General features: G+C 43.0%; 1 protein-coding gene across 1 annotated transcript; it reads right to left on the bottom strand.

Annotated features, from left to right (window-relative positions):
- Positions 1 to 13398: 13398 nt before the first annotated feature.
- PRR18 (proline rich 18) lies at positions 13399 to 16620 on the bottom strand. The gene has a single exon (XM_054022684.1). The coding sequence runs from the start codon at positions 16368 to 16370 to the stop codon at positions 15660 to 15662; it is 711 nt and encodes a 236-aa protein (XP_053878659.1). The 5' UTR covers positions 16371 to 16620; the 3' UTR covers positions 13399 to 15659.
- Between the last annotated feature and the right edge of the window lie 425 nt (positions 16621 to 17045).

Raw genomic sequence — 17045 nt, 5'->3', positions numbered from 1 at the left:
AGGTGTACTATAGAAAATGACACTAAGACAATATTAAGGTTGCAAACTCAAGCACTCAAAGATTAGAATATGCCAGAATTAAGGTTGCCTATGCAATCTTGGCCCCTTTGTGCATATGTGTTATGATACAGTCCTTAATTACATGACCACAAATTGTTTTTTTTCCACAGAATTCTTGTCTCATTTAGTGCACAAGATGGACAGTGCTCACTTAATAAGCAGCTGTTAAATATTTGTTTTATACTCCTTGTTCAGTGTGTGGCCCCAGGCCTTATTTACTGCACATTATTCAAACTCCGCTCTGAAGACAGAATTATCAAATTTCATCATGGACTTTTCTCTGGTGCTCATCACTGTAGTAGCCGAGTGCTTCACAAATACTAATTCAATTTAGCCCCTCCTCGCAACACTACTGTGAGAAGTTATCCCCATTTTATAGATGGGGAGCTGAGGCACAGAGATTACAGTCAAAAGTTTCTACTAATTTTGAGCGTCCAATTAGAGATGCCTAGAACCTGATTTTTCAGAGTATTTAGCATTTTATAGCACTTAATATGCACAGCCCCCACTGACTTCACTTGCGGGAGTGAGTGCTCAGCACTTCTACAAATCAGATTCCAGGGTATCTAGCTGAACACCCCAGAAAGTGATGAATAAACAATTAGTGACCATCTCTGGAAAGTTTAGCTTAAGTGAGGAATTCTGTGGCATAGGCAGGGATAGACTCCAGTTCTCCAGGGCAGCATTCTACTGCCTTAACCAGGACACCATCCTTTCTTCCTGACATCTCCTGCTTCATTCACTACTCACCTTCCCACTTCTGCAACAAATGAGGCAAGGATCCTACACACAATAGTTTTTTACACTACACAGCCCTGATTCATCCCCCAAGGAGGTCCATTCTGTGTACTGAATGAGGCAGGGGTCTTGTGGAAGAAAAAAAATGGTATGTAATCATGTAATTAAACTATCATAGTGCAGACAACAGTGGGGAAAAATAAGGTTGTTGGGGAAACCATAATTCTGGCATTTCCCAACTTTTTAGTGCTTCACTTTGCAATTTTAACATAGTTTGTATGTGTAATTTCCTAGGTTTTTTAAAAAAAACTGAGTAAACAGAAATCCCATGTTGTGGCATCATATTGACACCCACATGGGTCTTCAGCAAAAGTTGGGACCTTTAGATCCATCACACAGACCTCTGCCATTTGAACTAACAAAGTAGCTGATACCAGTGGTAGATTGTCATCTTCTGTGCAGACCAGCTCTACGGGGACAAGACACATTTTGCCACTGAGTTTCACATGCATTTGCTGACAACAGCAGAATGGGTAGACTCAGGAATTTGGAGTTCTCCAGGCTCTGGTGGGGAGAATGCTCTAGTGGGCAAAGACTCTTATTCATTCTCCCCTGCCCCAGCTTGATCCCTTCTTTCCTTGTCCCCTCCAACCTATCCCTGCTCCAGTCCTGTCTCTTCCCCACCTCTTGCTCTTTGTCCCAGGCAAGACCAGTCACAGTCTCCATTCCTCGGGCTCCTTATCACAGTCTCCTTGCCCAGCAAATCCTAGTCTCCCTTTCTGGGTTTACTGTTCAAATCCCAATTTCTCCCTTTCCAAATCCAGTCCCCTTGCCCAGTCAGTCCCAGTTCCCCTCTCCCACTATCCTTTTCTGATTGGTCTCTCTCCTCCACCCTCTCCCACTGGCTCCCAATCCCAGTCTCTTCATCCAGCCAATCCCAGTCCTCATCTGATATCAGTTCCCTACCACAGCCAATCCTCCCTCCCTCCACCCAACCTCATTTCTCTCACTGGCTCCATCCCAATCCCGTCCCCAATTTAAGGTTACCAGATAGCAACTGTGAAAAAACGGGACTGGGGGTGAGGGGGTAATAGGCGCCTATATAAGAAAAAGTCCCAAAAAACGGGACTGTCCCTTTAAAAACGGGACATCTGGTCACCCTACCCCAACTCCTAGTCCCAGCATCCCCTCTTCCACCTCCCCGTTCCAGCTACCCCTCCCCCTAGTTCACAGTCTCCTTGCCAAGCCTGTCCCTGTTTCTCCCACACACACATTCTCCAGTCCGAGTCTCACCAGACTCCTTGTTCTAATCTACTCCTTTCCATTCCCATTAATCTGGCAGCTTCCTCCTCCACGCTGCTGAGTGCCGGCAAGGAGGTCATTAAGAGAACAGGAGAGCCTCCCTGCTCTCTCCGGTGAGCGGCAGACACCACTGATTTAGTTGACTTAATATACCCTCTCTCCACACACACACACACATAATACATCTTTTTAAAGCTTAATTATGTCTACTTTAAGATGAGATATGATGCAGAGCTGTCAAGTGGTGCTGTTACCATAGAAACAGTGATAAACAATGACACTATCAACATGTTAAAGTGACAATTTTAAAACGTTTGCATTTGTTTGTTAGTTTAATGGCTCTTTGTATTATTTTAAGACATAACGTATTTCTTTGTGGTTCTGATGCTTTGAGGTCACAATCTAATAATAAAAGGGTATAGATGTCATTGAAATTAATAGCGCTGTGACATTTGTGGTCAACATCATCATCATCTTGCTCATCATTATGATCACTCCCAAGAATGTGTGAATTATCACAATCTTCATTGCTTTGGAACGTACACAGTTCTGTGCAGGGAAGATTGTTCTGACTCCAGACACAGTGGATTGTACAGCAACCCCCTACAGGTACAGATCTAAATAAGGTCTTGTAGAAGCTCAGATGGCACTGGGCCCTTGAAGAATAAAAGTAGTTCATCATCTACCTTTTTCTATCCATGGTGCAATGGTGATCCAATATCTGGATTACACATGTGCAAAAACATTTAAGTCTTTGTTTGCCAAGATGCTCTTTTGACATGCTCTTCCAAACTGTCCTCATATGGGAAGTTTGGCCAGTGACTTGTCCTTTTGTATGGCTAGATTGCACTTCAGGTGTCTGTGGGTCTCCAGGAATTGTGGCTTGTCCATCACTCTCCCCCAGCGTGGCAAGATCTCTGAAGCAATAAGCTACTTTTGTTTTGACAACATTAAACATCCCCCCCGCCCATACCAAATAGGGATGACACAGAGTCACAGCCGGTTAATGCATATACCGCAGGAGTGAGTGCATCACAAATTGTATGCATAGGTATGAAACAATTGTTGTCAGTTGTGCTGGCAATGGTGCCTGTTTCAATCCACGTGTTATCTGTGTGTTCCCATTTCTGGAAAGTAATGAATAACAAGAACCAAAACATCTATATCAGGTGACCTAATTCCTGTGGTTCCTTTGACACCAAGAAACCCAAAAACCATACAGCATGCAGAAGCATTCTTGTGTCTGCTTCCTCTTGAATACCATACAAGTCTCAGGCTTCTTCAACACTTCTGCTGGTGTTGGACTTTGCTACTTCACCATTGTAAAAGCCCCCAGCAAGAATAAGTGTTTGTGCTGGGGGAGCGCCTACACTGAGGTGCATTTTGAACCATATATTCACAAGTGACTGCTTGTTGGATGCCATGGTTAGAGGTTAGAAACTTTTTCCTTGGAGGCACAGGGCATCCACCAATCACCTGTTATTTCTTGCACCCATCCTTAGATCCTGTCCAGCACCAGCTTTCTGCAGTTTTCACAGAGTTACTGTTATATCTGTGAAAGACTGATTACAGAGTTAGCTTTGTCAAGTCCTTTTAGGATCTGCTTCAAGGATTCAGCAGCCAATTCACTGAATGTGTGGAATTTGTCTGCAGCCTTCATTTGTATGACAGCCATGGTCACTCTGTTGTACACTGTTTCTTTGTGGCATACTCTTCGCTCAGGGATTCTTTCAGCTTGAGCTTCCAGCTGATGCCCTAATTCATCTTTGTCTGTTCTGCTCATTGTTCCATCAGCATGGAAGGAGGACATGGGCAGAGGTCCTGTTGGATTGAATGACTAAGGACAGTTGCCATTGAAACATAATCTCTGCATATTGCTAAGGACAGGGCTCTGTGGAAAACACTCTCTGGACTGATAGATGCTGTGATTGTCCTTCACTTGCTAAATTTAAATTTGGTGGTCTTGGCCATGTGAGCAAATGTTCTGACGTCAGATTTCTTGCCTGGGCTGAAGAAGCTATGTGTCCTGTCAGAATCAAGTGCACCTCTCATAAATCTCTCCATTTGCTCTTCACCGATATCTGCTATTTTCAGTAGAGACCCTTGTACATCTGATGTTGCATGAAGTCCAGTAGACATGTTGATAAGCATGTGATTTGGTGTCAAATGGGTTTGTCATATTGCTGATGACATGGTTGATAAGAGCTATAACATGCCCTTCATCCCTCTTCAGTATAGAGGCAAGGACTTGTTTGTGGACTTTGTCTTCACTATTTCTTGTTAGACCACTTTTTTCTCTCATAGCTTCATATTATGAATACGCAAAAACTATGTATTATCTCTAACACTAATACTGACGTGCATAAGTGACACTGAATTAAAAATCTAGTTTCTAGAATACTTCAAAGGCTAGTACAGCATGCATAGGCAATTACCAATTAAACCTTCAATCAGGCAGACTAGATGCTATTGTATGTACCAAAGATTACAAATGGAGAAGCATTATATTAGGAATTCATGTACATTTATATCTACCCACTAGGTAGGGCAAACTGTGGGCATGCACTGTACTGCTACTGGTGCACAACCTTCAGTGTGAGATAGATCAGTCTGTGAGCAAATTTCAATTGAAAATATAAAAAACTAGAATCACTTGTGAGATACTTTGACAATTAAGAATATGCAACCTGTTAGTATATTGCAAAATGTTGATATTTGCCATTTTTGTCACATGCTAAACAGCTCCATCATTTCTGGAGGAAAAAAAAAAGCTTGCCCTGGCAAAACCAATAAAAATCTTTTTAATACATTGTCATTTGGTAGCTTTGACCAATAAACACCACATTACAGTGTTAAAATTAACTTAAACAGTAAAAACTTAGCCATGTTGCAGTATTTCTGAAATGGTGCAAAAATGTGAGACATTCTCATTTTGGGTATCATTGTTTCCTCTCACCTACAGGCTTACAGCACCACGTGATAGCTTCACATCATACCTCAGCTAAACATACATTAAAATAAGCTTTCAAATGGTGTATGATGTGGGTGTGTATATTAAACTCCAAAATTATGGCTCTTTCTGGAGAATTGCTGGATGCCTATCTGTTCCAGTGCCTAGTTGCATCACAGTCCAGAACAGCCATTACAGGCAAAGTCCTTCTGAGCCTCCCACAGCAAGGGCTGGAACATGCTCAGTCACACTATGGGGATGGCACATAGGCAGTATGGTCACACTTAGAAGCTGTGACAAGCTGCTCAGTCGCTCTGTGGGGCTGGTGCATGTGGAGGCTGGTCAGTACTAGGAGCTCTGAGAGGCTAAGCATGCTAACTGAGGCCTCTTTAGTCCCCATGCACCTGGCAAATGCCCCATGCTCAGTGAGAATGGTATCTTCAGAGAATTTCGTTACTAAAAATCTAAGAAGTCTCTATTGAGCATGCTCAAAACTTGGGCAGAGTCACTGGGACAGCAGAAGGCACATCCCTGACATAAAGGCCACCCCTTACCAAATTTCAAGTCCCTGCTCCAAAGCATGGGGATGCTAGAGCTGTTCAAAGAAAAGGTAAGCAGAATTTTGACACAGACAAAATATTTTTTCTCTAGTGTCATTCTCAAAACTGTTCAACCATTTTGGCTGAAACTGTCAAAAAAGAAGAAGAAAAATCAGCCTGAGACAGACACTCAGCATGGAAAATTTCAGCCCAAACAGTTACAGTTTGGTAAAGTTATAATCAATTGAAAACAGGATCTTATACTGGGAAGTGTCTGGCAATCGTAATAATAGGCAGTGCTAACAGCCCCACCTATACTTTGAGAGAGATCTATGCAGACACTGTAGATATTGATCAGTTCCTCCAGTAAGACAGCAATGTCCTCATAGTGGCAAAAGCAGATAACAAGAAGCCTTCGGTGCGGAATAGTAAAACTGTATCCCCCTTGTTGAAATCTCTCATTGGGTCAATTAGCCAAACTAAGTGGCTATCTGAAATAACACCTTGAAAAAGGAAGAACATTGAAACCATAACTACAGCAATCTCAGAACAGAGAAGCAAAAACCATAGCACATATCAAACATATTTCTGCTTCCAACAGTTGTTGCTGTGGTTTCTCTTTTCTGGGAAGGTAACAGAAACTCTTCGAATGGGTCTGGCACAGTCAGAGTAATCAGCATTTAAAAACTGTTTAGATCTTTGTTAAATTTTGTGGGCCAAATCATGAGCAGTACTAAGTAACTTCAACTCTCACTGAAGCCAACAGGTGTTTCAAGCTACTCAGCACCTCTCAAGATTTGGCCTCATTAAACAGATGAGAGCCGCATGTAGTGTTGTCATAGCTGCATTGGTCTTAGGATATTAAAGAAAGAAGGTGGGTTTCTTGTTTCTCTCTATGGGCCCAAGAGAGACAAGCTTCCAAGCTTACACAGAGCTCTTCCTAAGGTCTGGGACAGGTACTCAATTTTGTAGTGCAGACATGTCCTGAGCCGATTTAAGTTAAGTTGACATACAGCCACCGCAGTAATTAATTCAATTTTTAACATCCACGCATCCTCCTGTTGGCGGTGCACATACTCACCAGCAGCACTTGCACCTATTTAACTGACATTGTGGGGCACTGACAGCTGCAGCCCCACCACCCTTCAATCCCTCCCGGGAGGCAGCCAGACTCTCCTCTCCCTGCCACCCCCCCACAATCCCTCATCAGGAGGCGGTGGCAGGACTCGGGCTGTCAGCCCTGGCTGGCAGGGTTCCACTCTCAGCCCCAGGCAGCAATGTAAGCAACACAATGTCTACACAGATGCGGCGTTGACCTAACTACAGTGACTTAAGCACTACAGCTCTCGCAGAGGTGGAGTTATTAAAGCGGGGTAGTGGGTGACTTACATTGGTGGGAGCAACATTTTAGTATAGACACTTACACAGTTAGGTTGATGTAAGCTTCCTTTTAGCTCCACAAGTGAGGGATCCAGCAGTTGAGGTGCAGTTTGCCCATCACTGCTCTTTGGATGCATGCCTCCAGGAGAGACACAAACCATGTTGGTGCATTACCCTGGGTCTCTGCCATCTCTCAGGTAACACAACCACGTCTCCTGGTTGACAGTGTCAAATGCTGAAGATAGATCCAGGAGAATGGGAATGGATGTTTGCCTTCTATCCATTCACAGGATGAGATCATCCATCAGTGCCACTAAAGCAACTTCCATCCCATATTCTGGACTGAATCCAGATTATGCCAGGTCTAGGATATTCGCATGAATTAGATGATTGTATAGTGAAGTCAGAGAATGTAGAGATAGTTAAACAAGGTCAGAGGTTTGGTATACATGGATGTAAGGCTGCTTAGTACTATGGCAAACACACTATTAAATATCTTTTTAAATCTTTTATTAAAGATACAGAAAAGAAGGAAAAACAGTTAAAGCATTTGAAATGTAAAATATTAAGTAAGGCTTTCATTTTAATAACATCGGTTATTGCCTTTCCATGTAGCTGGAGAGAGTTTTAGAAGAAGGAAAACGCCCCTTGTTTGGCAGTCTCTTAGATCAGGGCTTCTCAAGCTTTTTATTTCTGAGGCCCCCCCCAGAATTCAAGTATGTTGGGGCTAGGGATCTTGGCTTCAGCCACCGGGTGCGGGGGAGGGGACTCGGGGCTTCAGCCGGGGGGAGGGGGAGAGCTCAGGGCTTTAGACTCGGGAGCAGTACCGGAGCTTGGGGCTTCAACCCTGCGGCTCCACTCCCACTTTCTGTACTGGTGGGGAGCACCGGGCTTTAGCCTCTTGGCTCCACTCCTGGCTTCATCTCCAGTGGGGGGCACTGGTGCTTGGGGGTTTAGCTCTGGGGGGAGTACCGGGGCTCAGGGCCCTGCACTTCAGTCACAGGGCTCCATGGCCCCCTAAAACCAGCTTGGGGCCACAAACCCCTGGTTAAGAACTGCTGTCTTAGATGGTATTCAAGATGGTAATACCTGTCCTTTTGCGGAAAAGAGAAGTTAGTTGAGATGAGCTGGAGGTGTTGCTGCTGTTAAAGTCTGGTTTTATTTTATCCCAGGTGGTGTTTGGGATTTAGCTGGAGCAAATAGAGGGGATGTTAGCGGGGTCCCTCTCTTTGGTTGGTCTGGTAAGGACACCTCTCAGGATCAGGGTGACAAAGGTCTGGGGTCCCAGGAAATGGTCAGCAGAGCAGCCATGAGGGTGAAGCTCGCTTCAGTAGCCTTCATCTGTTTTTCCCTATTTTTTCCTCTAAGTCTTTCTTTAAGGAGCCACAAAGGGAGTGATGATGGAATAGGCCATCCTCTCATTATTTTGTTTACTAATTACACTTAAATTTGACACACTAATTTATTAATTTTTGGTTTTATATATTGTGTTTAGCATTATATATAGTCCTGGAATTATATTAACGTGGACTTTTTATTTGTTTGGACAAATGGAGTGTCTCTGTTTGTTTTTTGCCCCTGTTTGTAACATTCATTATAAAAACCAACTTGACCTATTTTCCATTAACATTGGTTATTCTAGATTATTGTATTATTTTATAAACTTTTTCATACTTGTTACAACTGAGTTTACAATTAGGGTAAATATGTCAGCCCAACTGTTACAACTGCTCCTTTATAAACCCTATTGTCGCCTGTAAATGAGCAAAAAACATATGTTATCCTAGTCATAGATTAAATAAATATGTGAAGTTTTATTATGTTTTACTGCACTCTAGATTATTGGTTAATAAGATGGGATACACTGGATTAAAAGGAAAGAATGAGGGCTGTCAATTAATCGCAGTTAACTCACATGATTAACTCAAAAAAATTAATCGCAATTAATCATACTTATAACAATAGAATACCAATTGAAATGTATTAAATATTTTTGGATGTTTCTCTACATTTTCAATATTGATTTCAATTACAGCACAGAATACAAAGTGCACAGTGCTCACTTTATATTATTTTTTATTACAAATATATGTACTGTAAAAATGATAAAGAAAAGAAATAGCATTTTTCAATCACCTCATACAAGTACTGAAGTGCAATCTCTTTATAATGAAAGTGTAACTTACAAATGCGGGTTGTTTGTTTACATAACTGCACTCAAAAACAAAACAGTGTAAAACATTAGAGCGTACAAGTCCACTCAGTCCTACTTTTTATTCTGTCAATCGCTAAGACAAACAAGTTTGTTTACGTTGATGGGAGGTATTGCTGTCTTCTTATTTACAGTGTCACCTGAAAGTGAGAACAGGCGTTCACATAGCACTTTTGTAGCCAGTGTTGCAAGGTATTTACATGCCAGATATGCTCAACCTTCATATGCCCCTTCATGCTTCGGCCACTATTCCAGAGGACATGCTTCCATGCTGATGCTCATTAAAAAAATAATGTGTCAATTAAATTTGTGAAATTTGTACTGCTTGGGGGGGGGAGAATTGCATGTCTCCTGTTCAGTTTTACCTGCATTCTGCATATATTTCATGTTATAGCAGTCTCGGATGATGACCCAACACATGTTCGTTTTAAGAACACTCACAGCAGATTTGACAAAATGCAAAGAAGGTACTGATGTGAGATTTCTAAAAATAGCTTCAGCACTCGACCCAAGGTTTAAGAATCTGAAGTGCCATCCAAAATCTGAGAAGGATGAGGTGTGAAGCATGCTTTTAGAAGTCTTAGAAGAGCAACACTCTAATGTGGAAACTACAGAACTCAAAGCACCAAAAAAGAAAATCAACCTTCTGCTGGTGGCATCTGACTCAGATGATGAAAATGAATATGCGTCAGTCCACACTGCTTTGGATCGTTATCAAGCAGAACCCATCATGAGCATGGAAGCATATCTCTAGAATGGTGGTTGAAGCACGAAGGGACATATGAATCTTTAGCGCATCTGGCATGTAAATATCTTGCAACGCCAGCTATAACAGTGCCATGCGAACGCCTGTTCTTACTTTCAGGTGACATTGTAAACAAGAAGCAGGTAGCATCATCTCCTGCAAATTGTAACCAACCTTGTTTGTCTGAGTGATTGGCTGACCAAGAAGTCTGAGTGGACTTGTAGGCTCTAAAGTTTTGCATTGTTTTATTTTTAAATGCAGTTTTTTTTTTTTTACATAATTCTACTTTTGTAAGTTCAACTTTCATGATAAAGAGATTGCACTACTGTACTTGTATGAGGTGAATTGAAAAATACTTTGTTTTTTACAGTGCAAATATTTGTAATAAAAATAAATATAAAAGTGAGAACTGTACACTTTGTATTCTGTGTTGTAATTGAAATGAATACATTTGAAAATGTAGTAAACATCCAAAAATATTTAAAATAAATGGTATTCTATTGTTGTTTAACAGCGCAATTAATTAAGGACATATTTTATCTGTAAAAAAATAACTTGAGGTTCATGATATGCACACTTCTTGAAGGATAAAATCATCTCCAATGTCTTAAAAAGGAGTCTATCTTTCTCAATCACATGTGGCACTTTTTCAAACAAAATCAAGTCAACTCACAAAAAAAGAGAAAAATATTCGCTAACCACAAATTGATGGATTCTGTTGTGAAAGGGAAATCTTTGCATAGGAAAGTGGTTTGCAAAAGATGTAGAGTGCAGTGTCATTTTAGGTACAGCCTGCCTGCACTAACAATTTAAACAGGTTTAAAGAGCTTGTTAACTTTTGACAGGTCCGGTGATGCACATCAAAGAAATAGTATAATACTGTATTAACAGGAAATAAAATACTTAACATTTTTCTTCTTCAAAGCACTTTACAAACATTAATGAATACTCACAACATCCCTGAGAGTGAAGTTCTCCTTTTTACAGATGGTAAACACATAAAGTAACTGACCCAAAGCAAGACAGGGAGGCTCAGCATCCAGACCACTAGAAATGCTATTGGTATGTTCAGTGGAAAAGTTGAATGAATGAAAACATTCTCGTGATGTCATTTTCTAGAGTTTACCTCACAAATGAGTACTGAGGTCTGAAGCTATATTAGCCAATCAGATGGCATAAGCAAATATATGTATTAGCACTGGCTTCAGCAGAGTTCACTAAAAGCTACTGTACTTCTTTGAAGAGCCAACAAGATGATTGTAGCATATGAATGTTTGTACTTCCTGTCTGGCTCATAGGTGAATAACAGTTGCTGAACCTCTACATCTATCTCACCTTTAGAATACTACTGTACAAAGGAAAACATGTTACACTTCTGAAAACATTGGTTATAAGGTAGAGGTTTATGGACACATTTAGATGAACATCAATGTTTGTTATCCTTCCAGTCAATAACACTAAATATTCATTTCAAGTAAAGTTGGTTTCTGCTTACTGTGCACCTAAAATGGAGAGGCACACAAACCAAATTCATGGGTTCAAACATCTGAGAAACTGGTAACCCTTAATATCTGGACCCAAATCTTAAGCCAGTGGTTCAGGCCCATCTCTAATTCAAAGGCACAGTGGTGCACTAGCCCAAAATGCAGTAAAAGCTGGGTACCTTTGCAGAAATTAATCCTTCAGAAAAATGCTACTGGCAATCTTCAAACTGGATATTTTCAATCAGATTAGCAATTAGGGATAATAAATTCCTTGATGCTTTGAGTCTTTGGAATTTTGCTTCCCCACCTATCTCCAAAAGCAAGTACTAGCCTTCAGGTGTTCCATATTTTCTCATGATGTAATATTCCCTTTAAATTCATTTCACTTGATTTCATATGGAATAAAATCATGCTACCAAGAGTTTATGCTGCTGTCAGGAATTCATGAGGTGAATTCTCACCTCACACTGAACTTAGCAAGTTCCAAATATACAAGAGATTTTTTTTATACTTGATACTTTAAAAGTGGTTGACTGTTCTTTGCAACTAGATGTACTGATTAAATATATTTGTATATAAAAGTACATTGCAGTTGTCTTTAACCATAAGTAGTAATTTCCAAAACAGACTAACATGGTACCTTACAATTAATGATGCCAAAAAGAAAAGAAAATCCAACTGAAACTTCAACTATTGTTTCACTGAGGTCATAAATGGAATGTCTGAGACTGATCCAGTAGAAATCAGATTTGTGTAGGGAATTTCTATTTGCTAGGGCTGAATGGATTCAAGGTGCTAATATTCTTGCTGTACTGAAAATTAAATCAAACAGCTACGACAGAGGCATATGCAATGCATTGTTTAAAAGATGGCAAGGAAATTTTAAGTGGCAGTTACATTTCATACACAATATTGCAAAGCAGCCTCTAAATTGATTTTTAGTAACATTAAATTATTTGACTTATTTTCTCATGCACCACATTTTTCTCTGGGCTTGTGAGCACAACTATTTCACATTTGCGATAGATTAGTGAATTATTTTTACAATGGCCACCAGCACTCTGGTATTTAATTAGTAGAAATCCAGACATATAGGTTTTGTGGCTTATATTGGGAGAGTATGAAAAGGCCCAACTTTCTGGAACAAAATCAAAGAGCTATTTCAATAATGAAATGTCATTTAAAATGAAGCTAAAATACACTATCACTTTGAGCAATTTAACTGTAAAAACAAAATCTCCTGGGAGTTCATGGCATTGCCAACATAGACCATTTTTTTCTGCTCTGCTGCTTTAATGTCAGAGTAATCCACCGCATAAAAAGCTAAAACCAATTTGCATAAAAAGTGAATCTTTCTTAAAGTCCCATGAAACATTTTACATCAAAGCAACATTTATAGTTTTTAATTTCTAACACTAAGTAGCACTTTACAGCATACTTGATAGATTCAAGTTAACATGTTCATAAATGTTTAAACAAATGTGTTTCTTATGAAAGGTTTGCCACAGCATCTTAAGTATTTACTTAGAAAATTCCTAAGTTAGTAAATTATAGTATTGTGGTGGCAACAAGTAGCTGGGGAGACTCTTTAGTTATCAGCCTGTTTTCACACCCTTAACTTTATTTAAAGACTTACCCCTTCAGAGACGTTGCTAAGCCCATTGGGAGCCCTAAACAGGAATATTTTGGGTCCCCCCACCAACACTTACTAAAAAAGCAAATAAGGGGCCCCCTTTAGCGACTCAGGGTCCTAAACAATTGCTTAGTCTGCTTATGCCTACTGCCGGCACTGTCCTTTCAACTGACATTTTTTACATTTGTTCCCAGCCTCAATGATGGGGGAAATTTTTGGTTAAATACTATTTTGCTGTGCATTTTAAAGTTTTTGAATAGTGTGGAGCAGAGAGAAAGGGTCCCCACCTCCACTAAAATATGTTTAGCATGTAGCAACTTTAAAATCTCATTTTTTTCAATCAAGACAAGTGCCCTTAAACGTGTCGGAAAGAGTTTAATTTACACAATGTGATTATAAGTGTTAGAACATTCATACACTGATCATGCACAATGCCACTTTTTTCAAACTGTACACCCAGGTAAGTGCTCCATATATATAACACACATATGTAGAGCTACAGCTCTGCATGTTGAGTGCAAACCAGTTGAAGGGCTCATCTTAACCTGCTCTGTTCTGCACAGCTATCCATCTAATTGAATCAGCACGATTATGCTTATTTGAACACAATCATTAGATTTAATTCATATTCCTATAAGTAGGGTCCTACCAAATGCATGGTTCATTTTGGTCAATTTCACGACCATAGGTTTTTTAAAAATAGTAAATTTCATGATTTCAGCTATTTAAATCTGAAACATCACAGTGTAATTGTCGGGGTCCTGACACAAAAAGGAGTTGGGGGGGGGGGGAGGTCACAGGGTTATTGTAGGGGAGGTGGTTGTACTGCTACCCTTACTTCTGGGCTGGTGCGGGCGGCGGTGTTGCCTTCAGAGCTGGGCAGCTAGAGAGCGATGGCTGCTGGCCGGGATCCCAGCTCTGAAGGCAGCGCCCTGCCAGCAGTAGCACAGAAGTAAGAGTGTCAATACCATACCACACCACCCTTACTTCTGTGCTGCTGCTGGCGGCAGCTCTGCATTCAGAGCTGGGCTCCCAGCCAGCAGCCACCCCTCTCTCCGGTTGCCCAGCTCTGAAGGCCGCACAGAAATATGGGTGGCAATACTGTGACCCCCCCCTAAAATAATCTTGTTGAGACCCTGCTCCAACTCCCTTTTGGGTCCAGACCCCCAATTTGAGAAATGCTGGTCTCTCCTGTGAAATCTGTATAGTATAGGGTAAAAGCACACAAAAGACCACTTTTCATGGTCTGTGACACATTTTTCATAGCTGTGAATTTGGTAGGGCGCTACCTGTAAGGGTTTTGGTTCCAATTCCTTACATTTTAAATCTTCTGGACATTTTAGTCTAGAAAGGAAATAAAATTATCCTAAATAAGCTGCACATTTTCTGCATATTATCAGCCCATCTTTATCTTTGTGTAATCACTGCTTATCTTTCTCTCAATCCCACAACTAAATACAGTCAGATGCCTGCAACAGATTAAGAAACAGCCCCATTCACAGTTACAAAGGTGCTGCTGTTGCAACACAAAAGGCTTTAATCATTTATTCAAATAAATAAAAATGTTCCTTTATGTACAAATAAGACAAAATCAATGTACCCTACCTCTATTTACAAAGCAGTTTCTTTTCAAAAGGAAATCAATACATTTATCCTTCAGTAACTGAACACTTTGTCTTGAGGGCCTGTATTGTGCAGCAGTTTTGTTTTCCTTTTTGCTTGACTGCCCTTTGTTGTTTAACACAAAGACACTTTTGTGATAGTTTCTGATAAAGGCTCTATAGTTTTAACAAGTTTCTCCCATCTTCCTCTCCCTACCCTAACCCAGAGATCATAAACAATTCCTGCAAATGTCAGGAGTCAGCTTTTGCTACAAAAAACACTGAAGTGAATACAGCAGATTACAGAGTAGCAGCTGTGTTAGTCTGTATCCGCAAAAAGAACAGGAGTACTTGTGGCACCTTAGAGACTAACAAATTTGTTAGTCTCTAAGGTGCCACAAGTACTCCTGTTCTTCTTACAGCAGATTAAGCACCTGTTGCATTACAGTAAGTTAACTAGCTGAGAACGTTTGCCTCTGTTTCTGCTCACATTTGATCACATTCAAACACCCCCCACGTGCAGATTTTAACCTCCCCATCATCTGCTAGAAACTCTGTCTCCTGATTTCAGATAAAAAGCATCCAGCAGCCCAGCCGGATCAGGAGAAGTATCTCTACAACACTGATTAGTCAGCCCCCACTTTTTTCTCTCCCCACACGATGTGAATGAAAATACACAGTACACAGCAGCTATAAATACATTTTTTCCCGTTTATGTAGCGCCTGGAACAGCCGCCAGCCCCCACGGGGTCAAAACGCTAGTCAGTTTCCTCAGCGGGGATAGCAGCAAGGCGGGCGGTTAAACCCGGCACTAAAACTCCGCTCTCCGTGGCTCTCAGTCTGGGGAGACGAACCCGTGAGGTGGCTTTGGAGCAGGATACGGTGCTGTCCAGCTTCCCGGGGGGGTTAATAGAGAGAGAGGAAGAACCCCGCTGCGGGGCACATCACATGTGGAGCCCCCCGGGATATTGCTGCAGGAGGGGCGGGGGCTGGGCAGGCAGGTGCCACCCAAGGCTCAGAGGGCCCCCAGGTGGGGCAGGGTCTCCAGCTTGTCGGCCCGGTCCCGGCCGGCCGCGCTCTCCACCCCGCGCAGCCACTCGGTGCATTTGCGCACCAGCCCCTCGTCCGCCACGGCCCCCGGCGCCGCCTCCTCCTCGTACTCCACGTCGTCGTAGCGGTGCCGCTCGTTCAGCAGCGAGATCTTCAGCAGGGCGCGCAGGTCCCCGGGGCTGGAGCCCGGCCCGGCCCGGGCCCCCCTCCGCGCCGAGCCCCCCACCGCCGGGGCCGCCTTGCTCCGGGAGCCCGGCAGGAGGCGCTCGGTGGCTGAGGAGGGGCTCGGCCGCCCCCGCTGCTTCTCCAGGCTGCGGCGCTGCAGCACCAGGGCCGCCTCGGGGGGGAGGCTGAGCGAGAAGCGCAGAGCGGCCTCTCCAGCCCCCGCCTCCGGCCCCGCCGCCGCGCACAGGGTCTCGCAGGAGCGACCGCGGGGCTGTGGCGGGGCCGGGGCCGGCCTCCGCGGTTGCTGCCTCTGCAGAGAGGCGCAGGGCCAGGAGCTGGGGAAGGGACCGGCCCGCTCCGGGGGCGCCCCCCGCGGCTTCCTCGGCGGCTTCTCCTCGGCGGGCGGCGGCGGCGCTGCCTTCCTGGGGGCCGCCGGCTTCCTAGGCTGCGCTCGGGGGGCGGCGGGGATAGCGGCCGGGGCGGGGGGAGGCAGGATGGGCGGCAGGGACATGGTGGTGCCGGGTGACCCCCTCTGCTCCTCACAGCTGCTCAGGGCAGATCGCACCCCGGGCAGGGCCGAGCATCCCCCGCGGACGGATCGGTCCCAGGTGCAGCTCCATAGGAGAGCGCGACCGTGCTGGGACCTCCAGGCTCCGTCGCTGGCTCCCGATGAATGAGACAGACACGCAGCAGCGAGGCTGAGCGGGAGGCGGGGCTCAGTGGGGGGGGGAAAGCACTCACCGGGGAGGGCTGCGGCTCACCTCCCACTTTGAGCCGTGATGGAAAGACGGGACGTGATTTTTTTTTTTTTTTTAAGTATTAAAATAAGAGGAAAGAGTAGCGGTGAGGAGGAAGAGGCAGAGACGTCAAAACACAACCCCCAAAACGTTCTCAAGAGCTGTAAGCACAGTTTGAGCAAGATTATGAAATTTATATCTGTAAACGATTAGGACACAATTTCAGGATGTATTTTAAAAGCTAGTGCTAGGGCAATACTAATGCCCTCCCACTGCAGCCCTTGCAGGGGGTCACTGCTTTTTACATTTAAAAAAATTACTTAAATATTTCTGTTGTAATAATTAGTTCCTAGTAAACAAATTAAAAAAAGGAACACTGAATATATTGTTCAAATTTAGAAACTGTAAATGCTTCCCTTATCTATTCAGACGGTCACTTTCCCCTTTTG

The sequence above is a fragment of the Malaclemys terrapin genome, chromosome 3 (genome assembly GCF_027887155.1).
Source record: "Malaclemys terrapin pileata isolate rMalTer1 chromosome 3, rMalTer1.hap1, whole genome shotgun sequence".
Classification (NCBI taxonomy): domain Eukaryota; kingdom Metazoa; phylum Chordata; order Testudines; family Emydidae; genus Malaclemys; species Malaclemys terrapin.
This window is presented reverse-complemented; position numbering and strand designations above follow the sequence as displayed.

Bases quoted from the DNA above. Each gene is read 5' to 3' on its own strand.
- PRR18 (XM_054022684.1), bottom strand. From the start codon at position 16,370: ATGTCCCTGCCGCCCATCCTGCCTCCCCCCGCCCCGGCCGCTATCCCC.